The sequence below is a fragment of the Microcaecilia unicolor genome, chromosome 2 (assembly GCF_901765095.1).
Source record: "Microcaecilia unicolor chromosome 2, aMicUni1.1, whole genome shotgun sequence".
Lineage (NCBI taxonomy): Eukaryota > Metazoa > Chordata > Amphibia > Gymnophiona > Siphonopidae > Microcaecilia > Microcaecilia unicolor.
The window spans coordinates 452,149,114-452,174,340 of NC_044032.1; the positions used below are offsets into that span (position 1 = coordinate 452,149,114).

At 44.2% G+C, this 25,227-nt stretch overlaps 1 protein-coding gene across 3 annotated transcripts in view; it reads right to left on the bottom strand.

Moving 5' to 3' along the window:
* LOC115461248 (dynactin subunit 1-like) overlaps positions 1-25,227 on the bottom strand; it is a 188,975-nt gene that overhangs the window by 105,481 nt on the left and 58,267 nt on the right. For all 3 annotated transcript variants that reach the window (XM_030190949.1, XM_030190951.1, XM_030190950.1), the window contains exons 11-12: positions 12,098-12,289; positions 11,865-11,981 (exon numbers count right to left, since the gene is read on the bottom strand). In XM_030190949.1, coding sequence (XP_030046809.1) covers positions 11,865-11,981; positions 12,098-12,289 — 309 coding nt within the window. The remainder of the gene's footprint in view (positions 1-11,864; positions 11,982-12,097; positions 12,290-25,227) is intronic.

Below are 25,227 nucleotides of genomic sequence, written 5' to 3' on the forward strand. Positions count from 1 at the left end.
TTATAAAAATTAATTTACCTGAATTCCTGCCAAAGTGACCTCATTCTGCTGAATATAGGATTTCTCACATTTTTTTTTATAGTTTGAGTTCCTATGTTGCTAGTATCTGAAAAGCCAAAATGTAAAAGAACTGCATGTCTTCATTTTAATATCTTCCGTTAGCAGATCATAGGGGAATATTAAACTGCATTATGGACATAATGCACGTTATTTGTTTCTTACTGTGCATTAAAGGACAATGTTTTACCATAAAACGAATTAATCTAAGGTATCATGTGATACAAAACATGCAAATGCATACAATACACTTCATTATTATGTAACTGAACAATACAGCTTGCAGTGAAAATGGCAAGCTGAATTATTTCAGGAGAAAATGCCAGCAAAAAGCTGGCATTTTCCTAACCAGGAGTATCAGGGCGCAAAGTCATAGCCTGATGCTCCCTGGTCACACCTTAAAGGGGATGGACAATCAATATGAAAGCTCCCACCTTTCTGGATGCCCCACATCACATCCGCTGCTGCACCCCAACGGCCCCTTTCTACATAACTCCTTTCCCCCAAAAGCTCCCCCAACCCTTCTATAGCACTCTCCCACCACGGGGCTACCTCGAAAACTATTTGATGACCTGTTTTCTAGAGGGGATTTGGGAAGGAATGATCTCTAATCACTTCTGTCCCTGACAGTGTCTGGTTTAAAACGGAAGAATAGACCCCTAGCAGTAGTCTCATGGTACTACCTTTAGGGGACTAAACTGCCAAATAAGGGGCCTACAGAAGGCGAGAGATTATGTGATAGGGACATGTCAAGAAAGAGGAGCTTTTATATTGATTGGCCAGCCCCTTTATGTGCAGCACTGGAGCATCAGGCAGTGGCTTTGGGCCCTGAAGCTCCTAAGCAGTATGAATCATGCTTGATCACAATGATTCATCTACCATGGCAGTGACTAATCTGCAGCACTGAGATACTGCAAGTTAGTCATTTTCACAGGAAATTAAAATGCTGTAAAACCCAGGTTTTTACTGCACCTTAACTACCCACCTTAAGTAAATGAATACATTTGAAAAGTAGCAAGAGATACAGGATGCTTGAAGCCAAGATCAGCCACAGCTATGTCTACCTGACCAAGACAAATGTCAGTGTATGCTATCCCACTGCTAGATTTCTTAAAAGTTAATTTGCAGCTAATTCTATAAATTAGACAACTTCTAGCTGAACTGCAATAACTTTTGAAGTGCCTTAAAACTGCCCTATTTGTAAGGATTACAAAGGTAAAATTATGTCTTACCTGCTAATTTTCTTTCCTTTAGTCCCAACAGATCCATCCAGAACCTGTGGGGTATGCCCACCTACCAGCAGGTGCAGACCGAGTGTACAAATTGAGCTCTCACATAAAGAGATACTGTGCAGCTGCTCCAGTTCAGTATTTGGATAACCAAACAGTAGAACTCATAAGAAACGTAAAGATCTACTGCCTCCTTTAACAGGTATAAGAAACTTAACATCAGAAAGAATAAGGAGTTTAAGCACTCTCTCTGTATTTTTTAAACCAAAGAAACAATCAGCAAGCCTGCGAAGAAGAGCAAAGAAAATTTTAACAATAAAACAAATATACAACAGTGCATCTTAGGATGGGATTCTGGATTTATCTGTTGGGACTGAAGGAAAGAAAATTAGCAGGTAAGACCTAATTTCACTTTCTTTAGTGTCATCAACAGATCAGTCCAAAACTTGTGGGATACAACTAAACAGAACTCAAGTTGGGAGAATATAGAAACTCTATTAAAAAAAAAAAAAGCACCTACCAAAAAGCTCAATGTGGAATCTAGAAAAATTATTAAACAATGAAGTGGTGAGATAGACCTGACTCAAAAAAGGCTCAACTTTAACAGATTTCACTGTCTTATGTGAGCTCACTCATCATTTGTCAGAAAAAAACTGCTTTTATTCAAAACAACCAGTGAATAGTCCAAATTCATAACTTCCACATTTAACTTTAGTTATCAAAAATATCAAAAACTATTGTCCATGTTACAATACACCAGCATAACTCCTGGATTTCACACTCTTCAAAACTACTTCAAAAATATACAAATGAGCATTTAGCTGTTTGAAGTTAATATCCACAGGAAAACACAAAGCTTAACATCTTTTTCCCAACAGGGGCTTCCTGATTTGCTAGACGCTGGGGTTGACAGGATTTTCATTCATGCTGACATCCAAAATGGCTGCAGACAGAAAGAGAACACCAACTTTTAAAATTTCAAGAAAGGATTACATACGCTCCTACCCCCATGACATTTCCTTACTGGAGGAACTGAAAAGGAATTTATGTCATGGGGCAGGAACCCATGGCATCATTTCTTGAAGTTTTAAAAATTGGCACATTCTCAGGTGATAAACACTCAACCTAGATGAGTGTCGAACCAGGCCCCCAGGTAATCGAGAGTGAGAAGGTCTCAGATTACTTATCTAGATTGGATTATCCAACCCAACATTTAGAGGTGGTGAACTACTTTCGATGTGACTTGGACACACTGCTGATAAGAAGGGCGCCTAATCAACCAGCCATCCAGATAAGGATGGACCCTGACCCCCTCTGTCAACTGGAAAGCCACTACTATTACCATTACTACTACCATGACCTTCAAGAAGGTTCTGGATGCCGTAAAGAGGTCAAATGGCACTTTCGAAAACTCAAAGTGGTTGCCTAAATCTGCGAAATAGAGGAAGCACTGATGAGGAGGCCAAATGGGAATGTAAAAGTACATTTTCTTGAGATCTAGAGTCATTAGAAACTCCCAAGATTGAACTGAAGCAAATTAGACGTCTTAGCTTCTGTAAGAACACGAACATCAAGAAGACAAGACTCGATGCCTTGGTTTAATGATGAACTAAGAAAACTAAAAACTCTTTCCAGAAAACTTGAACAAGCATGGAGAAAAAAAAAAAAAGATGAACATACTCTCAATGCATGGAAACTAATGCAAAGAAAATACAAACATGAAATAAGACAGTCCAAAAGGCTCTACTATAAAACTAAAATAGGTCCATAGGTCCAGGCTACAAAGACCTGAAGAAACTATTCCATTTCGTCAATAAACTAACAGTTTCTAACTCACTCACCTCTATCAATTCTGAAACCCCATCTGCTGTCAATCTTGCTATATACTTTAAGGAAAAAATAACAAAATTGCGTAATTCACTTCCCTCAGCACAACTCTGACATGGATTATTTCATCTGCCTGGATTCTACCCCGGTAGAACACCCTGTAGATCGGACCCTGTTAAACTTTGCCCACCTCACCACTGATTCAGTTACGCAGGCGTTTCATAAATTTTCAAATTCTTATTGCAAACTGGACACGTGTCCTAACCACTTACTTAAATCTGCCCCTGACCACTTTATTGCAGACCTTACATGTTATTTAAACTACATGCTTGAACATGGTTTCTTCTCTGTGGAATATGGTAACATTTCACTCACTCCAATACCAAAGGACACCAAGAAAAACAGCAATGATATCACAAATTAATCGCCCTATTGCATCCATTCCACTTTTTGTTAAAATGATGGAGAGCATGATAACCAAACAATCAGGATTCAGCCCCTTCATAGCACTGAAACCGTACTTCTCACTCTCCTTGCCAACTTCAAGCAGGAAATAGCTTTAGGCAAAAGCATACTTCTCCAATTTGACATGTCGAGTGCTTTTGATATGGTAAACCATAACATTCTACTAAACCTTCTTGATTACTTTGGGACTGGCGGAAATGTACTTAGATGGATCAAGGGTTTTCTAACCTCCAGAACTTATCAAGTAAAATCTAATTCAACCTTATCACCATCGTGGAAAGCAGACTGTGAAGTCCCTCAAGGCTCACCATTATCTCCAATACTCTTCAACATAATGCTGATTCCTATGGCCAAGTCCAATATAGGCCTTAACCCGTTCATTTATGCTGATGATGTCACAATTTATATTCCTATTAGACATGACCTGTCTGAAATCACCAATGAAATTAATCTTGGTCTGAACACCATGAACTTATGGGCTAATTCTTTTCAACTGAAATTGAATACTGAGAAAACGCACTGCCTTATATTTATTTATTTATTTAAGCGCATTTCTATCCCACATTTTCCCACAAGCGCAGGCACAATGTGGCTTACAGTAGTTCAGGAAACATTACAGTAAAGAAAGGTAAAACATAGGATGACAAAATTTACAGAAAAGACATGGAAAGAGTAAACTGTTCAACAAGTGCCATTGGGTCAGAGTCCCTCTTCAACCGACAACAGGAGAGTCAAATGGCGGGGTCGGTAGGGAATAGGCTTTTGCAAATAAGAATGTCTTTAAAACTTTTTGAATAACTGATGGTCAGATATCCCTTTTAATTGCTTCGGCAGTTCGTTCCAAGTCTTTGCACTGGTATACGGGAAAGTCGAAGCAAACATATGCTTGTATCTGACTTTCCTACTGCTGGGATAGTGCAGACAGAGAAAGTTTCGCGATGACGACAAAGCATTTCTTGGGGGTAGATCGATTAAGTCAAGCATGTACTCTGGGGCCTCTCCGAATATGATCTTGTGCGTTAAAGAGCAGACTTTGAAGATGATGCGATCTTTGACAGGGAGCCAGTGCAGATCAAAACGCAATGGTTGTGCATGGGCAAAGCGTGATTTGCCTAGTATTAATCTAGCAGCCGTGTTCTGAGCTGTCTGGAGCTTTCTTAGTAAATAGTCATGACAGCCAGCGTATATCCCGCTACAGTAGTCCAGGTGAGAAAGGACCAGCCAGTGAACGAGAGTACGGAAGAGATCTCTAGGCAGGCAATTTCTCATACGCTTCAGCCGCCACATTGCAAAAAACATTCTCTTCACAACAACCTTCGCTTGATTGTCCATAAGCAGGTGGTTGTCTAGCTCGACTCCAAGGATTTTCAGGCTTTTTAAGATGGGAAGCTTAAAAGCATCTTAAAAAAAAAATAAAAGCCTTTCATCTCAACACAATAAGTCCAAACCTTCAACTCTAATCACCCCAGATCTTACCCTTTCAATCTCAGACAGCCTAAAAATACTTGGTGTAACAATTGATCGCAACCTATCACTTGAAAGCCAAATAAATTCCACTACAAAAGAAATTGTTCTTCTCGTTGTGGAAACTTAAACGAAATAAACCTTTCTTCCCGAGAGAAGTATTTTGTAATCTAATACAATCAATGGCCACTTAGACTACTGCAATGGAATTTACGCAGGATGTAAAGAACTTATAAAGAAACTTCAGACCAACCAAAACACAGCAGCCAGATTAATTTATGGTAAATCCAAATTCGATAGTACTAAAACTCTTTGAGAGAAACTGCATTGGCTTCCAATTAAATCTGTACCCTAGTTCACAAAATTTTTTGACGGAGAAGCCCCAGGATACATGACCAACTTAATTAACCTACCATCCAGGAATACATCCAGATTATCCCGTTCATACTTAAACCTTCATTACCCTAGCTGCAACGGCCTCAAATATAAATCCACTTATGCTTCCACCTTCTCCTTTATAAGTACACAACTATGGAATGCACTGCCAAAAGCTGTAAAAACTATTCACAATCATCTTAATTTCAGGAAATCACTCAAGATCAGCTTATTCGGAAAGGCCTACCCCAAGGATCCAACACACGTCCCTACATCCTGCAACTCAGCAAATTAATGGACCATTTTGGACACTCTTTCCATTCCCTCCTTTTTCCCTGTATATCCTGTTCTTTTGATGCTTCCTATCACTACACTATATTGTATTTGTATATTTACCGGATTGGCGATTGCCTCTACGGTTTGATGTAAGTCACATTGAGCCAGCAAATAGGTGGGAAAATGTGGGGTACAAATGTGATAAATAAATAACTGATTTTAGTGTTTCCATTCTGAAATGCTGAATCTTGAGAGCATGGTTGACATGCTCGAGGTCCAAAACTGGACAAAAGGAATTTTCTTTCTTTGGAACTACAAAATAGATGGAGCATCGTCCCAGACTTTTTTCCTCCTCCGATACCGGGCCTACCACCCCCATTTGAACAACTGCCTGTAAGGTGAAGTGAACCACTCACCTTTATGCAAGAAGACAAGAAGTTTCTAACCTTCTCTGATTTCTAGAACCCTCTGGTCTAAGGTAATCTTGGTCCACTCCTCAAACAAATTTGGATAGACCTCCTCCTATGATTACAGTCAAGGAGTGAACCGAAACCTCGTCATTGGGAACAATGAGAAATGGGGGCAGAGCAGAAAGCCTGACCTGCTCCTCTTTTGTGGAAACGGGACAGGCCCGAGTAGAAAAAACCTTTTGGTTTTATCCTCTGGCAGGCTGGTTCTTAGAGTCCTTTAAATTCTTAACTAACTTTTCAAGGTCCTCCCCCCACCTCACCCCAAAAAAGCTTATTTGGAAGCAGCAGCAACCACTCAATGCCTAAGCCAAAGCAAACATTTTGCTGAAATAGCCAAGGTCATCGTTTTTGACAAAGTCCTCAGGAGATCATTACAGCTGATCCACCATCCAATATGTGCTGACTCGCTGTGATTCCTAGCTCCCCACCTCTATCTTTAATTTTCTTCTGCGTTTCATTTTCCTAACTCATTTCGATGCCTAAGAGACAGGGATGAATGTGGATTCCCCCACCTACTTCAGCGCCACCTCTGGTGGTGCTGGGACAGCGGACCATCTAACAGTGTATTGCAGCTTCTCAGTTTTGAGCGTTCTCGCTGTGGCAGGCGGGACGGAGACTGCCATGCTACTGGGCAGTGATGCATCACTGAGAATTTCTCCACCACTGCCACCAGCCCTGCAATCTGTCTGGGAGTCTGGAGTAAGTGGGGCCTAGTATGGTGACCTCAGCTCTGGGGCAGACAACCGTTCAGATGGCTGTTCCAGGAGGAGAGATAGCAGCGGAGTCCCCAGGTGGTGAACCTGTGGATTCTCCAGCTGGGAGTAGGAGGGTTACGGAGGCTCAACTGCCTGCCGTCTTTGACCAAACCCAACCCCCACCTTGGTTAAGCCCGCAGTTGCTACCATTAAGGAGTTATGGAAGGCAGTGGATTCCATGCACAAACTTTGTGGATTATTTGCAGAGTTTGCTTCTCTATCGTTGAAGAAAGCACAGCTGGCTGAATCTGAAACCAACATCCTCAAAGAAAAAGATTTATATTTCTAAAATTTGTTTATGCATTCTTGTATCCCACTATTATCCAAAAACAAGTTTCGGTTCAAAGTGGCTTACAATTTACATTTTGATGGAGTTACAATAGTGTTGTGTAACATAGAGAGGGCATCTATAGTTCGTATGGATATTCATAGAGATTTTGAAGAGACAGATTTGAAGTGGAAAAGGTAGTGGTAGCTTTTGTGTTCAATTGCAGAGTTTTGGAAGAGGTAGATTTGAAAGGAAGGCAATGATATCTTTGTGATTACAGTACAATTTTTTTTTTTTTTTTGAAGAGGTAGGTTTCCATCTCTTTTCTGAATTAGCGGAGATTTGTGATGCTTCTTATGGTTTTTGGTATTGAGTTCCACCATTTGGAACCCAGGTAACTAAATCCTGCTGTGTAGATAGTTTTGTAGATGGTGTTTTTCCAGTTGGGTAGATGTAGGAGTAGGTAGTTTCTGTTTTCTGGGCTGGCATTTCAATCATGTTAAGCATATATTCAGGTGCCATTCCGAATAGTATCTTGGAGATTAGGGTGCTTGCTTTGAAAAATATTCTTGCCTTGACTGGTAGCCAATGTAGTGTTTCAAGCAGTGGGGCTGCTCTTTCATATTCTGATTTCTTGAAAAATCAGTCTTGCTGCCGTGTTTTGGACTGTTTGCAGCGATTTTAGTGTGTTTTCTTTGTACCCTGCGTACGCTGCATTGCAGTAGTCTAGTTGCAAAGGTATCATTGATTGGACCAGTACCCAGAAAAATTGTGTAGGGAAATAGTCTTATTCGTCTCAGTTTCCCTAGTGTTCTGAAGCACTTTGATGTTCCTGCTGATATTTGATTATCCAGTGTAAGGTGTTTGTCAAGATTGATCACTAGTATTTTAAGTTGTGTTTCGATGTGGTATGTTTGTTTGTTGATTGTGAATTTTTGGTAGGATGTGGGGTTGTGTGGGCTGGATAGTACTAAGAATTTGGTTCTGTCTCTGTTCAGTTTGAGTTTGAAAATTGTTACCCGTTCTTCCATGAGGTCCAATCCTCTTTTAAATTTTGTCCTGTATGTTTGTGATATTGTTTGGAAAGGTATGAAGATGGTGACATCTGCATATATAAATGGGTTGAAACCCATTAATTCCAGTTTTTTTCCCCGAGTGGCATCATCATTACATTGAACAGTATTGGTGATATTGGCAATCCCTGTGGTACCTTGCACTCAGATATCCATGAGGCTGATGCTTGGTTGGACATCTTTACAATGTAGGATCTGGTCTTTAGGAAGCCATTGAACCATGTTGCCATTGCACCACATGATGTCGAGAAGTCATTAGTGGGGTATGGTCTACTAGGTCGAACGCCCTTGATGTGTCAAATTGTAGTAGTAATATATTTTGTCCTTGGCATGTTATGCTTCTGAATTTTATTATTAGTGATGTGGTCTGAAACCCAATTGGGATTTATGAAGAATTGAGAATTTTGTCAAGTATTCCATTAGTTGCTGTGTTACTAGACCTTCCATCGTTTTGGTCAGTAGTGGTATTGAGGCTACTGGTCTGTAATTTGTGATATCGCTGATCTTGCTGGTTGTGTTTTTGGGGATAGGTTTGAGTACTATGTCATCTTTGTCTGTTGAAAATTGACCTCTTTCACACATGTGATGTGTTTGGTGAGGTACTCTATGAACCAGTCTGGTAGGTTTTTCATCATGTAGTTGGGACATTTGTCAAGTAGGCAGTATGCATGCATGTATTTTGTCAATAGTGTCTTTACTGTGTCTAGTTTGGGTGCATTGAACGTGGTCCATATTCTGTCCGCTGCGGTGTGGTTGTCGTGTGTTTCGCAGTCCTGTAGGTAGTCTGAGACATTTATTTGTGCTTTGGCAAGGTTTGATCTTGTGTTTGTTATTTTGTTTTTGAAGTATTTTGCAAGCTCGTCTGCAGTTGGTGGTGTCTCAGTTGTTGCTAATATGTTCTGGGTTTTCAGAGTTTGTTCATGAGTTCAAATATTTTTTTTTTGTATTGGTCTGGTTGAGGTTCGTGTATGTACTGTACTGTTTTCGCTTTCTTTATGCTGTTGTGTATGTTCTTGTGACTTTTCACCATATGGTTTTGTGTGTGTCTATTTTGTTTTTGGCCCATGCTCTTTTGAGTTTCCTACAGAGCTTCTTCATGTGTAGTAGTTTGCCATTAAACCATGGACGTGGTTGTTTTGTGATTTTTGTTTTGAGTGGTGCTATTTTGTTTAGTGTGTTTTCACTTGTTTTGTCCCAGTTTCTCATGAAGTGTTTATCCTCAGGTGGTATGTCGTTGAGTTCATTCACTGTTGTTGTCCAGAACATGTGGTTGTCTATTTTTCCTCTGGTTGTGAATGTGTGTTGGGTTCTTGGCTCTCTTTTCTTACCATTTTCTTTCCATTGTAGTGTGAAAGTGAGGTTGCTCTGGTCTGACCATGGTACCTCTTCCCATGTGTGGTTTGTGAATATATGGTTGTTACTCGTTGAGAATCTGTGGGCTAGTATGTCTAATTAGTGTCCTTTTGTGTGCGATGAGACTCTCTGTGCTATTGTGAAGTTCCATTGGTTTATGAAGTTCATTAGTGTTCTGGTGTTTGTGTCGTTCTGTTTTTCTAGGTGCAGGTTTATGTCACCTATTAATAGGACATTTGGGTGACTGGTGCAGATGTGCAGATGTTTGAAATGAAGTCCATGAAATCATCTTGGAAGCTTGCCCAGCTTCCTGGAGGGTGGTAGAATAATGTGATGCATAGTTGGTCAGTTACTGTTTCTTTGGTGATTTTGCACGCCAGGATTTTGATTGTTGAGGATTGCTGGACCAGGAGATTCAAGCTATTAAAAGGTACCCAATCTTCTCTGGTGGAGGACAAAATGGCTATACACCGTAGATTGGAACTCATGGAAAACAAAGCTAGAGAATTAAACTTGCACATATTGAATTTTCTTTGAGTTGCATGCTGTTGTTGCTCCAGGAGACAGACTACTGACTTTATCATCATAATAGTGTCTATGCTGGTTTTCTTACACTGGTGCCGATGACACTCGTTTTCTGATCGCACTTTGTACCGAGGAAAAGCCTATGCACCATTTTGTTTGGTTTTTCTGCCAGTCAAGCACACAGTATAGCCCCTGAAGTTTGTGTGAACCCACCATTGATCTGCTCTTTTTATTTCCATCTAGCAAAGACAAATACAGGCACTGTAAGAACAAATTAGTCACCTGAAGGGACAAAAGAGATCACTTCAAATAAAAGTTTCAAGGAAGACAGAAACCTACAGTTATGATCATCCTTGAAAGCCTACCTCCTTCAACAAGAATAGCAATCTTCTTAGCGACAACAGTAACCAACGCATCCACCTCGGGCAGCTTATATGGTTCTAACTCATCTGGAAGAAGTGGATATCAATGAGACTTAGCTCAGGCTACCTTACGACTAGCATCAGTAGTCCACTGAGCTGAAATCAGTTCCTTTGCTATCATCAAACATTAAGTTATCCCGCAATGAAAAATATTAGGTTAAAATCAATTATTGAAAGATCATTTCCTTTTCATGGGACTTGTTTTTGGAATAGGTTACCTTTCAATATGAGATTACAATCTTCATATTTGTTGTTTAGGAAGGTGTTAAAAACTCATTTATATGAATGATAAAATCTAGACCTGTATTAGTATACTTTGTTTTCGTAAAATTTCTCCTTATTGTTAGGATATTTTTTTCTTTTTAAGAACCATTGTGAATCCTATTAGGAAAAATGGTTGGTATACAAGACCTAGATAGAACAGAGATAGACAGAATGAAAACCCTTCGGTGATTTCTTTGAGTCTGCCATAATAGGGTTAGAGGTAGTCACAGAGATCTGAGGTACAGGAGAGGAAATCTTAATAACCTTCAGCGTCCTGGTAATAAAAAGCAGGTATTTATTCCTTATGGAAGATCCTTGCTGATGTAGAGTCTCCCCTTACTCAATATGGAGTTCCCCTTCTAGCATATCTGCCAAATCTGAGTGAAAAGCCTCAGAGAAAACAGTATCAGATCTAGAAGTCGAGCCAACTGACTCAGTTTCCAAAGTGACATCCAGTCTTCTCTTTTTAGAGAGTGCTGCTTCCTGAGGTTGCATAGAAGGAGCAGGGGGGGTGGGTATAAGAGAAGGCTGCGCTCTCTTCAATTATACAACAACAATATAAATTCAAGGGAAAACGAAGCTGATGAGTCCAAAGCAAATTCTGATAAATTAGTGCTTCCCATGGCTTGGAGAGGCTTTTTTTCTTTTTTTTTTGGGGGGGGGGGGGGGGGGGGGATGAAGTCCGTAGATGAAGGAAAAGCAGAATTTAATTGCAATTGCTGATCAGGCAAACTCACAAAGGCTGCTGCAGATTTGAAGTCTGAGCCAGAAAGAACCGAGCCCACCAAAATATCAGCCCACGTCCCCACACTAAGAGTTGGCCCCAGAGCTGTCTTCAAATCTGAGAAACACAAGTCCGAAGAAATGAGATTTCCACTTAAATAGTCTAAAATTAAGTAATGGCCGAATATTTCATACCTAATAAATCTTAATGTGGTCCAGATAAGATTTATTTATGCATTTATAATTTCACTGCTGCTCTCAAAATGCTTTAGCAAAAAAATAAATAATAAATAAGTATAATACTATAAAGAACAGTACCTTGGCATGAGCCTTTGTCTCAGCAAATTTGATCTTGAAGTCAAACACTTCAAGAGGAGGTTCCTGCTGTTTTTCTACAGAAGCAGCCTGCTGGTTTCTCAAATCTCGGATGAGATTCTAAAATAAAAAAAATATAGGAACCAATTACAGGCAAAAATAAATATTCTTTGGAAATCTGGGACTCAGGGATCCCAAGTGTTACATAATTACCTGCGAGTAAAGGGTCAGGTTACCTGTAGGTGTGCTGTTAGATCCCGGTATTTTTTAATGGTCTGCTGATAGTCCGCCACAGTCTCCTGAGCAGCCTCCACATGTTTCTCTGCCTCTCGCACACGGACTGCAGCCATGTCCAGCTGCTCCCTCAATTCCAGTTCTGTTTCTCTGGCATTCTCTTGCAGTTCATCGTTCATTTCATTTATTGATTCCTAATGGCCATAGAGAGAAAAAAAAACAAAGAAAAAAACACACTTAAAATGGGATTTTGGTGCAAATTTCTGCAACACACCACAAAAGCTCAAGGATTTGTGTGCTCCATATTGCTTTAACAGTTAAATCATTTGTTGACCTAAATTTAACACCCAAAAAACAGACAACATACCCAAACATGTACACAGTACATCTTGCTGTTTCAATAACTGAATGAACACAGTGAGTGGAGCTACATGAAGAAAAAACTGTGGAGTACAAAATGGCTATACACTGGCTCTGCATTAGAAGCTCAAATATTTTCCTTTTTTTTTTTAATTAGTCACTAATATCAGTTTCTAAACACAATTAGCCGGTACTAAAGTCTTCAGAAATAAACTTTAAAATAATGAGGAAAGCATGTAGAGAATGACTCATGTAATCCTTTCCAACCCCAATGCATGTCTGAATGTGGGTTTATATCTGCATTGTCTCTATGTGCACAACTCTTATCTAGCATGCGTGTGTGTGTGTGTGTGTGTGTGTGTGTGCGCGTAAATTCTATTGGTTTGAAAAATATGGAGCAAATCTGTCTTAACAATTTTCCTTCCTTTATTCCTCCTACCACACCAGTCCAGAACCAGTGGGATGCAGCAAAACAGTCCTTGATGCGGGTGAAAAAAGCAAAAATTCCCTGAGAGCCTGTATTAGCCTCTTTAGCCATGCAGCGAACTACAGAGGGTTCAAGAACAAATACACAGGATGACCCTGCAATTAAGGAAAGGGAAATGGGACTTGATATACCGCCTTTCTGAGGTTTTTGCAACTACATTCAAAGCGGTTTACATATATTCAGGTACTTATTTTGTACCAGGGGCAATGGAGGGTTAAGTGACTTGCCCATAGTCAGAAGGAGCTGCAGTGGGAATCAAACTCAGTTCCCCAGGATCAAAGTCCACTGCATTAACCACTAGGCTATTGCAAACTGTAGATTTTTGTACCCAGGTACCTGTAAGGTCAGGGAAAGTTTGTTAACAGCATACTTCTAGTCCCATATGGAGAGTACCGAAGATATAGGAAATTTGTACACCTTGGGGAGATGAAAAGACTGATTCTCTCAAAACCGGCTCCTTGTGTAGACCCTAGGTGAGAATTTTTTTCTTTTTTTTTATTTGTATGAAGATACTACGGTACATAAGGGAAACAGCATACTGTCATACAAAATAAACTCAAGCAGTATTGCCCCAATATAAAGCCCTGCCAGTTACATAAAAACAACCTAAAGCATTGTCAAATTCAATGCTGCCAAAGTCTCAAACTATGACCCCAAATTTATAAAATTTTAGTGGAATATCCTCACCCCCACCCCCCCATCACCCACCTAATTAAACCAACCCCACTCCCACCCCTTCCCCCACTCCTTCCCCCCCTCCCACGAGCAATGTTTCAGAAAAGGCTCCCATATCGCCTCCGTGTGACTTTGCACAGCCCGAAGTCTCTCCATTTCACAGATGAACCATAATTTATTTAACCATCTCACCAGAAGTGGGGCATTGGTGAGTTTCCAATGTGCAGCTATCACAACTCTCGTCGCCACCATAGCTTGCCTTGTCAGCAATGCCTGAGATTTAGTAAGACCTGGAGGTTTTTTTTGCAAATATGAAAAATTTAGGAGACCATTTAATAGGCCTTTGAAACCAAGCTTGCAATCTATATTGTATAGCTTACCAATAGGCCCGAATTTTAAAACAGGTGCACCAAATACGCCCCATTGTACCCTTTTGACCACAGCCACGCCAGCACATTGGTGAAACACCAGGAAATATATGGTGTAACCTAACCGGAGTCAAATACCACCGGTATAGAACTTTAACTACATTTTCCTGAAAAGGAACTGATATAGAAATCTTGGACCAACCATTCTCAAAAAAAGACCAATCACCCTCATCAATAATCAACCCCAATTCCTGCTGCCACCGCTCCCTATAAGCCTGGTTAGGGAACACCTGCCTACGTTGATAAGAGTATAAACAAGTAATAAGACCCCTGGTAGTTTTAGAATCTTCACAAAAGGTCCTCAATAAAGGAATCATCATGCAATATGATAGTCTTAATATCCTTTGAAGTGAGAAAGTGTCTCAAATGAAAATAAGCAAACAGCTCATAAGGTAGGATGGGATATTGCTCTTTCAGAGAGTCAAAAGAAATCAGACTGTCTTCATCGAATAACTGACCCCATGACACTAGGCCCAAAGATAGCCACCAAGAAAAGGGCCCTGGAGAGACACCAGGAGGAAAGAGTGGGTTGTTCGCTATTGGAGACAATTTAGAAAGCACCGAGTCTGGATTAGCAAATAACCCATCCCAATAAAAAAATGTAGAAAAAAATCGATGGGAACAAATCCTTACGTAAAAACCTGTGTTTACGTGGAAGCCACATCAAAGAATGAAGTGGACACGAGTCCACCTCCACCTGTTCCAATTTCACCCATAACTTAAGAGGATGATCCTGATACCACTCAAAAGCCACACGCGCTTGAGCCGCTTTATAGTACCACAAAACATTTGAAACACCCAGACCCCCCCCCCCCCCCCAACTCTTTATACAATAACTAGTGGAACCCAGCCCGTTTCCTCAACAATGAAACGGGCACTAGAAGGGCTCTCTTGTAAGCGATTTTTTGTCTCTCCCCTGCCCTCCCCTCCATGTCCAGCGATTCTTCCCTCCCATCCCCTCCATGTCCAGCGATTCTCCTCTTCCCTGCCCTCCCACCCGTGTCCCGCGATTCTCTTCTCTCCTGTCCTCTCCTCCCATCCCATCCATGTCCATCGATTCTATTGTGCTCCGACCTCCCCTCGATGTGCCGCGATTCTCTCTTTCTGGCTGGCCTGGCTGGCTTCCCTTCCGTTGGTAACATCCTGACGTCAGCTCGCCTCCAGCGTTCCCTTCCCTCTCACTGTTCCGCCCTCTGACGTCATTACGTTTTGACGTGAGGGCGGGGCAGTGAGGGGGAATGAAACGCTGGAGGCTGGCTGACATCATCAGATGTTACGAACCCAGGCAGCCAACCAGCGATGGAACGTTGGAGGTGCAAATTTTTATATAGGATGCCCTGGGCAACCAAGGGCGCTTATTAGCCCAAACAAAACGAACCAATTTATCTTACACATTCACCAAGAAGCCCCTGGAAACTCTAAGAGGAAGGATTTGAAAAAGATACAAGGTAATATATTCATTTTTAACACCACAATTCTACCCAACCAAGACAAGTCGGTAGTATCCCACCTCTCTAAATCTCCATAAATGTCCCTCAAGAGAGGAGGGTAGTTAGCCGAAAACAACTCCGAAAGATTAGAAGTAATAGTAACCCCCAGATAGGCTATACCTCCCGATACCCATTTAAAACAGAAAGATAGCTGGATGGACTCCAAAACCGGACGAGAAATTTATTTATTTTATTTATTGCATTTGTACCCCACATTATCCCACCTTTTTGCAGGCTCAATGTGGCTTACAGAGTGTTGTAATGATATAGTCGTTACATGATTTTAAATACAGTCGATAATAGGCTGAAGGTAAAGAGGGTTTAGATGGAAGGTGTTGGGTAAGGTCATGTGAGAGGTGTTTTTTTTTTTTTGTACTTGGGTGGTTTAAGGAATGATTTGTTTCATTAAGAATGTTTTTTGTAGGCTTTGTTGAAGAGATGCGTCTTCAAAGCTTTGCGAAAGCTGGTTAGATTATTCATAGTTTTCAGGGCCATGGGTAATGCGTTCCAGAACTGTGTGCTTTTGTACGCAAAGGTAGTAGCATAGGCCTGTTTGCAAGAGCCTCTGACTTATTCACATTTAATTTGAAACCTGAAACTGATGAGTAAACCGACAAGCACTTCGTCAGATTGGGTAGAGAGATTAACGTTTTTGTCAAAGAGAGGAGCACATCGTCAGCAAAAAGCGACAACTTACATTCCCTATTCCCGAAAAGAATTCCAGATATTATTTATTGCATTTGTATCCCACATTCCCCCACCTATTTGCAGGCTCAATGTGGCTTACATAGATTTGTTAAGGGAAAATTAGGTTCTTACCTTGGTAATTTTCTTTCCTTTAGTCATAGCAGATGAAGCCATTACGTATGGGTTATGTCCATCAACCAGCAGGGGAGATAGAGAGCACTCAAACTTTCACAGTGCCCTCTTGGCCAGCTAGCTCCACTGCCTCTTCAGTATTTGAAGCTTCCAAAGCAGTATGGCAAACCGCAATGGGAATCACAAGAGCTTTCCTCACAGCGAACGATGGCCCATCACAAGGGCATGAACTCATAAAGGAGGGAATGCACATCCTCCTGGAGGGAAAAAAACTCATCCTCCTTATTGTATAAGTGGAGGGGAACACACGCGCCTCCTGGAGGGAATCACACATCCTCCCAACACACTGGAGGGAATGAACTCATCCTCCTATTTATAGAACTGGAGGGGAACACACGCGCCTCCTGGAGAGAATCAACACATCCTCCAAAAAAAACATGCTGGAGGGAATGAACACATCCTCCTAAATTTAAACTGAACATGAATCCTGAAGATTGTTTTCCAACTTTCTCCCAAGGAAAGAACTTCAGGAAATTAGAACAGAACCTGAAAAACAGATTCACAGCATACAGACAATCATACAGGGAGGGCTCATGGCTTCATCTGCTATGACTAAAAGAAAGAAAATTACCAAGGTAAGAACCTAATTTTCCCTTCCTTGTCATCAAGCAGATGAAGCCATTACGTATGGGATGTAACAAAGCAATCCCTAGATAGGGTGAGAACAAGCCACACCACGCGCTAGCACTTGTGCACCAAAACGCGCATCCCTCCTGGCAGCCACATCCAGCCTGTAATGTCGGGCAAAGGAGAGCTTAGAAGGCCATGTTGCTGCACTGCATATCTCTTGAAGAGAGAGTGCTCCAGTTTCAGCCCAAGAGGAAGAAATCGCTCTAGTAGAATGTGCCTTAAAGGCTACAGGCGGAACCCTGCCGGCCAGCAGATAAGCTGAAAAGATAGTTTCTTTGAGCCAGCGGGCAATAGTGGCTTCAGACGCTGAAGACCCTCTGCGAGAACCAGATAGCAAAACAAACAGATGATCAGACGTCCTGAAAGATTTAGTAACTCGCAGATACTGCAGCAGAGTCCTGCGCACATCCAAAAGGTGCAGCTGCCCAAAAGATTCTGGAAACTCTTCCTCTGAAAAAGAGGGCAAGAAAATAGGCTGGTTTAAGTGAAAGGCTGAAACCACCTTAGGCATAAAGGAAGGCACGGTCCGAACCGTGACTCCGGACTCTGAAAATTGCAGAAATAGGTCTCTACAGGACAGCGCCTGGAGCTCTGACACCCGTCTCGCCGAGGTAATGGCCACCAGAAAAACGGCCTTCAGTGTCAAGTCTTTCTCCGATGCTCGCCGAAGCGGCTCAAAAGGAGATGCCTGCAGGGTTTTCAAAACTAGCCCCAGGTTCCAAGCTGGACAGGGTGCTCGCACTGGAGGTCGGAGCCGAAGCACCCCTCTAAGAAACCGTGCCACATCTGGGTGAGCAACCAAAGACACGCCTTCCACCTTACCACGAAGGGAGGCCAACGCTGCCACCTGCACCCGCAGGGAATTATAGGCCAAGCCTTTTTGGACACCTTCCTGCAAAAAGTCCAGAATCGGCGAGACAGGAGCCCGCATTGGAACAATGGCTCTGGAAGCACACCAAGACTCAAACAGGCACCAAATCCTGGCATAAGCCACGGAAGTGGACCGCTTGCGGGCTTGCAGGAGAGTGGAAATAACTTTATTGGAATAACCTTTATCCCTCAATTGCGCCCTCTCAATAGCCATGCCGTAAGACCAAAGCGGCCGGCGTCCTCCATGGCTACCGGTCCCTGAGTCAACAGGTTCGGTACCAGAGGTAACGGCAGAGGAGCCTCCAGGAGCATCTGTCGGAGGTCTGCATACCAAGGTCTCCTTGGCCAATCCGGGGCGACGAGGACTTCTCCTGGGTGCAGCCGAATCCGCGGGAGCAGGCGCCCTATCAAGGGCCATGGGGGAAACACATAAAGTAGACCCGGAGGCCAGGGTTGAGCCAAGGCATCCAACCCCGCCGAGCGAGGATCTCTCCATCTGCTGAAGAAGCATGGGACTTTGGTATTGGCACTTGTCGCCATTAGATCCATCACGGGCTTGCCCCATTTGGCACAGATCTGCAGGAATACTTCGTCTGCCAGATTCCATTCTGCTGGATCGATCTGATGCCTGCTCAGATAATCGGCCTGCACATTGCTCTGACCTGCAATACGAGCTGCCGACAGACACTGAAGATGCAGCTCGGCCCAGTGGCAAATCAGTTCGACCTGCGCGGCTAGTGCTCTGCACCTTGTTCCGCCTTGTCGATTTATATAGGCCACCGTTGTCGTGTTGTCCGACATCACTCTGACAGCCAATCCTTCCAGGGTCACTTGAAAGGCCAGAAGCGCCTGAAACACCGCTTTCAACTCTAGGCGGTTGATAGACCACTCCGACTCCTCGGGTGTCCATAGACCCTGGGCATGCTTCCCCTTGCATTGTGCGCCCCAGCCCTTCAGGCTGGCATCTGTTACCACTAGGCACCAAACGGGGAGCGTCAGCGGCATTCCTCGTCGCAGCATGCTGTCCGAGAGCCACCACTCCATGCTGAGACGGGCCGCAGGGAGCCAAGTAAGTCTGCATTGGTAATCCTGAGAAATAGGAGACCATCTCCGGAGTAGGGAATACTGTAGAGGTCTCAGGTGCGCTCTCGCCCAGGTTACCACTTCCATCGTGGCTGTCATCAATCCCAGCAGCTGGACAATGTCCCAAGCTCGCGGGCGGGGCATCCTCAGGAGCAGACGGACCTGATTCTGAAGCTTGCACCTCCTTAGCTCGGGTAGGAACACATAGCCCGAGACTGTGTCGAACCTGGCCCCCAAAAACTCTAGAGATTGTGAAGGGGACAGGTGACTTTTGACCATATTGACGACCCAGCCTAGAGATTGCAGTACTGAGACCACTCTGGCTGTAGCTTGTAAGCTCTCTGTTGCAGAGTCTGCTCTGATGAGCCAGTCATCTAGGTACGGGTGAACCCTGATACCTTCTCGCCTGAGAAAAGCAGCTACAACCACCATTACCTTCGAAAAGGTTCGGGGAGCTGTGGCGAGGCCAAAAGGCAAGGCCCTGAACTGGAAATGTTTTCCCAACACCGCAAACCTCAGAAACTTCTGGTGCGGGGGCCAAATCGGTATGTGCAAGTAAGCTTCTTTCAGGTCTAGAGACGTGAGAAACTCTCCTGGCTGAACCACCGCAATGACGTAACGCAGGGATTCCATGTGGAAATGCCGCACTCTCAGGGACTTGTTCACTTCTTTTAAGTCCAGAATAGGGCGAAAGGACCCACCTTTTCGCGGCACCACAAAGTAGATGGAGTATCGGCCGCAGCCTTGCTCAGCGGGAGGCACCGGGGTCACTGCCCCTAACTGAATCAGACCTTGTAAAGTCTCCTCCACCGCCGCCCGTTTGACGGCAGAACCGCATCGGGACTCCACAAACACGTCTCTTACTGGGGCGTTGAATTCTATTCTGTATCCATCTCTGATCAGGTCCAGAACCCACTGATCTGAGGAAATCTTGGCCCACTCCTCGACAAAGAGAGAACGTCGTCCTCCGATGACAGGCATCGAGGAGAGGGCCGGCGCACCATCATTGAGAGGGTCGCCCCTGAACTCCTGGTCTTGAACCACCGGCTGCGGAACGCTTGTCCGAGCGAAAGGAGTTCCTCTGCTGACCACGGGCACGTGAAGTGAACCCAGCAGAACGCCCCGGGCGGTACCTTCTAGCTTCACGGAAGCGAGGTCTGTACGAGGAGTGGACCGCCTGGCCCTTAGAGGAAGGCCTCTGCCTATCTTCGGGCAAGCGCTGGGGTTTTGGATCACCCAGGCCATTCACAATTTTCTCTAACTCCTCACCAAATAGGAGAAGTCCTTGAAAAGGCAACTTCACCAACCTTTGCTTAGAGGCCATGTCCGCTGCCCAGTGTCGTAGCCACAGACGACGGCGAGCCGCCACTGCTACTGCCATTTGTTTAGTCGAAGCTCTGACAAGGTCATAAAGGGCATCAGCCAGAAAGGACAAGGCCACCTCCATCCGCGGAGCCACATCCAAGAAGGGCTCCGCTCCATCTCCGGGCTGAGCCACTGCCTGTTGCAGCCAAGCTAGGCAGGCTCTCACAGCATAACAGCTGCATGCAGACGCCCGAACAGTGAGACCTGCAATTTCAAAGGACCATTTCAACGCTGTTTCCAGCCTACGGTCTTGAACGTCCTTCAGGGCAACACCTCCCTCAACAGGGAGGGTAGTTCTCTTTGTCACCGCAGTGACTAGGGCATCCACTGTAGGCATTTGAAAACGAGCCATGTCCCTCACGCAGAGGGTATAACTGCCCCATAGCCCTGGAAACTCTGAAAGGTCCCTCGGGGTCAGCCCACTGAGCCGAAACAAGCTCTAGGATGGAGTCATGCAAAGGGAAGGCCCGAGCAGCTTTCTTGGTACTAGCCATCCTGGGATTACCCGAGGAGGCCATGCCACTGTCAGGATCTTCAATCGAGAGGGCCTACAGGGTATCTGAAATAAGCGCTGGCAGCTCATCACGGTGGAAAATCCTCACCGCGGAGGGATCATCCAGATCCTGTGGTAAATCCGCACCTGACTCTGGTTCCTCAGACCAAGAACGTCTGTCAGAGTTCTCCGAATCCTCACACCCCGACCACGGGGGGGGGGGGGGGGGGGGGGAAGGTGCACCACAATCTGAAGGGGAATTAACCCTTCTGCGCTTATCTTTAGGCCAAGCATCCGGGAAAAAAGCCTCACTGGGCAGTCCCAGGCCAGAATCCATCGGGGGGGAGGGCAATCAGAGGAGCCTCAGGCGACCCTTGAGGAAGGGCTCTTTTCATCATGTATGCTTTATGCAGCAAAAGCACAAAATCCGGGGAGAAAATCTCACCCTGGGCACCCAAATCCTGTCCGGTGCTAGCCACTCCTGAAATAACCTCATCTCAAGGTGCCCCACCCGGCTCAGGTCTCTCCGTCACGGAGGCCGCGCCATGCGGTGTAAGCAAAATGGCGCCCGCTGCCAGCTCAGAGCGGGAAGAAACATCGCTCGCCATGCTCGGGCCGGCTCCTACGCCAATACAGCACGATTTACAGAGCCCTGCTGCTGATTTGCGCTTGCCACAAGTGGAACAGCGCTTTACATTGTCCGCAGCCATCGCCGAAAAACGGCGGTAAAATCCAAAATGGCGGTTCACGCCAAAATCGCCCCGATCGCGGGCCCACCCCGGAGGAGTTGGAAAACACTCTTACCTCAAAGGATCTAGTGTACAACTACGATACTGCTGAAAATCAGGTCAAAAAAACCTCTGTTCCAGCGTCTCTGCGTTTAAAAACGCGACGCGACTTTTTTTTTTTTTTTTAAGCTGTGAGGAAAGCAGAGGTATTGAAGACTCCGGAGGCTCAGATGAGTGGGAAAGGCAGGGAAAGGGCGAACCTATATGCCTGCATCCACTGTTGGTGGGTAAGGACAGGGAAAGCAAGGCAATATGTCCACATCTACGGAGGTATGGGTAAGGCAGGGAAAGGGCTAACCTATGTGCCTTTAAAGTGAAGCTGCTATAGCCTCCAACACCCCGGTTAACAACTGGCAAGCCAGGAACCACCTCCCGGCAGATTTTTCTGGAGCTCGAACAAGCTGCAGCCACCCTGCTAAGGGAGATAGAGAATACTGAAGAGGCAGTGGAGCTAGCTGGCCAAGAGGGCACTGTGAAAGTTTGAGTGCTCTCTATCTCCCCTGCTGGTTGATGGACATAACCCATACGTAATGGCTTCATCTGCTTGATGACAAGGAATATTGTCATTTCAGGATATCAATTACAGTTAGTAATGTGTAGCGATTAAGAAAGGGAAGAGAGAAGAAGGAAGAGATTGATTAGGGTAGTTATAGAAGGTGGGCGTTCATAATTGAGTGGGTTGGTGAGGTGACTTAGTGAAGCTATAGGTTCTCATTATATATTAGGATCAGACCGAATATATATCGCAAGAGGTTCCATGACCAATGCAAACAACAGTGGCGAGTGAGGAAATCCCTGCCTAGTACCTCGGAACAAAGAAAACATCGGGGAATTACTGCCATTGACCCGAACACATGCCCTAGGTGAAGTATAAAGGGCCTGAATCCATCTACGAAAGCCCGGTCCAATTCCAAATCGATCCAAAACTTGAAACATAAAAGGCCAATGGACTCTGTCAAAGGCCTTTTCAGCATCCAACCCCAATAAACAAACTGGAAGATCCCACCTCTTAGATGTATGGATCAAGTTAACCATTCGGCGGACATTATCCATTGCCTGATGGTGGGGAATAAAGCCCGTCTGATCTGGATGAATTATATCAGGAATAACTTTTGCAAGACGATTAGCCAAAATTTTTATATCAGAGTTTAATATAGAAATGGGACGATGAAGAAGCACATTCAGTCGTATCTTTACCCGGCTTTGGAATAACCGGTATCCAGGCTTCCATCATAGAAGGAAACTCATCTCCCGCTAAGATCTCATTCAGAAGCTCTGTCAGTATGGGTGCCAATTCCCCCCAAAATGTTTTATAGAAGTCATTGGACAACCCATCCAGTCCAGGCAATTTTCCAATTGGAAGAGCTTTAATCACATTAGAAACTTCCTCATCTGAGACCTGCCCATCCAAAGCTCCCTGCTGACCTGCTGTGAGAGTAGGAAAAGAGCATGCCAACAGAAAATTATTTATCGCTTCAGGGGTCGACGAAATGTCCGAAGTATAAAGCATTTGGTAAAACGACTGAAATTTCTCCTGAATCTGCTTCGAAGTGGTCACCAACTTACACGTACTATCACGCACTTTAAGAATAGTTATGTCCACCCTTAACTGTCTCAATTTAACCGCCAAAGCCCTACTCGGTTTATTACTGAAGACAAAAAGAGAGTGCCGCTGTTGATCATGAAAAAATTGTATCTGATCGGAATATATCTGATCCAACTTCAAACGAAGCGCCTGAATCTCCCTCAAAGTAGCAACCGAATGAGAAAATTTGTGACGCTCCGACAAAAGATTCAATTGCGTTAAGCACTTAGCTACCTCGGCCCTTTGCTGTCTAGCCCGATAACTAGCTTTTTGAAGGAAAAGACCCCCTAGAAACAGCCTTAAGCGCATCCCAAACAACCCCCAATGAAGGTCCCGAGTCCACATTCAACTCCAGATAGTCTTGTAATCTTTCTATAGCCAGCCAGGATTTCCTCCTCTTTTAGCAAGGTAGTATTCAATGACCATCTCCTCTCATTCTCCTCCCCACAAAGTGAAGGAAGCCTAACCCATACCAGAGCATGGTCCAAATAAAGTAGCAGTTCCAATATCTGAAGTCTAGCCAGCATGTGTCAAAGAAATATCTACTACTACTACTATTTAGCATTTCTATTGCGCTACAAGGCATACGCAGCGCTGCACAAACATAGAAGAAAGACAGTCCCTGCTCAAAGAGCTTACAATCTAATAGACAAAAAATAAATAAAGTAAGCAAATCAAATCAATTAATGTGAACGGGAAGGAAGAGAGGAGGGTAGGTGGAGGCGAGTGGTTACGAGTCAAAAGCAATGTTAAAGAGGTGGGCTTTCAGTCTAGATTTAAAGGTGGCCAAGGATGGGGCAAGACGTAGGGGCTCAGGAAGTTTATTCCAGGCGTAGGGTGCAGCGAGACAGAAGGCGCGCAGTCTGGAGTTGGCAGTAGTGGAGAAGGGAACAGATAAGAAGGATTTATCCATGGAGCGGAGTGCACGGGAAGGGGTGTAGGGAAGGACGAGTGTGGAGAGATGCTGGGGAGCAGCAGAGTGAGTACATTTATAGGTTAGTAGAAGAAGTTTGAACAGGATGCGAAAACGGATAGGGAGCCAGTGAAGGGTCTTGAGGAGAGGGGTAGAATACGTAAAGTGACCCTGGCGGAAGATGAGATGGGCAGCAGAGTTTTGAACTGACTGGAGAGGGGAGAGGTGACTAAGTGGGAGGCCAGCAAGAAGCAGATTGCAGTAGTCTAAACGAGAGGTGACAAGGGTGTGGATGAGGGTTTTGGTAGAGTGCTCGGAAAGAAAGGGGCGGATTTTACGGATGTTGTAAAGAAAGAAACGACAGGTCTTGGCAATCTGCTGGATATGAGCAGAGAAGGAGAGAGAAGAGTCAAAGATGACCCCAAGGTTTCGAGCTGAGGAGACAGGGAGAATGAGAGAGCCATCAACAGAAATAGAAAACGGGGGGAGCGGGGAGGTGGGTTTGGGGGGGAAAATGAGAAGCTCGGTTTTGGTCATATTTAATTTCAGATGGCGTTCAGACATCCAGACAGCAATGTCAGACAAGCACGCTGAAACTTTGGTTTGGATGCAAGGTGAGATATCAGGGGTAGAAAGGTAGATTTGGGAGTCATCAGCATAGAGATGGTAGGAAAAGCCATGGGATGAGATTAATGAACCAAGGGAAGAAGTGTAGATAGAAAAGAGGAGGGGACCAAGAGCAGAACCCTGAGGTACGCCGACAGGCAGAGGGATAGAAGTAGAAGAGGATCCACCAGAGTGAACACTAAAGGTGCAGAGGGAGAGGTAGGAAGAGAACCAGGAAAGGACAGAGCCCTGGAATCCAAGTGAGGACAGGGTATCGAGAAGTATGCTGTGATCGACAGTGTCAAAAGCAGCGGAAAGATCAAGAAGAATGAGGATGGAATATTGACCTCTGGATTTAGCCAGTAATAGGTCATTGGAGACTTTAGTAAGCGCAGTTTCGGTTGAGTGGAGAGGGCGAAAACCAGATTGTAGTGGGTCAAGAATAGCATGTGAGGAGAGAAAATCAAGGCAGCGGCGGTG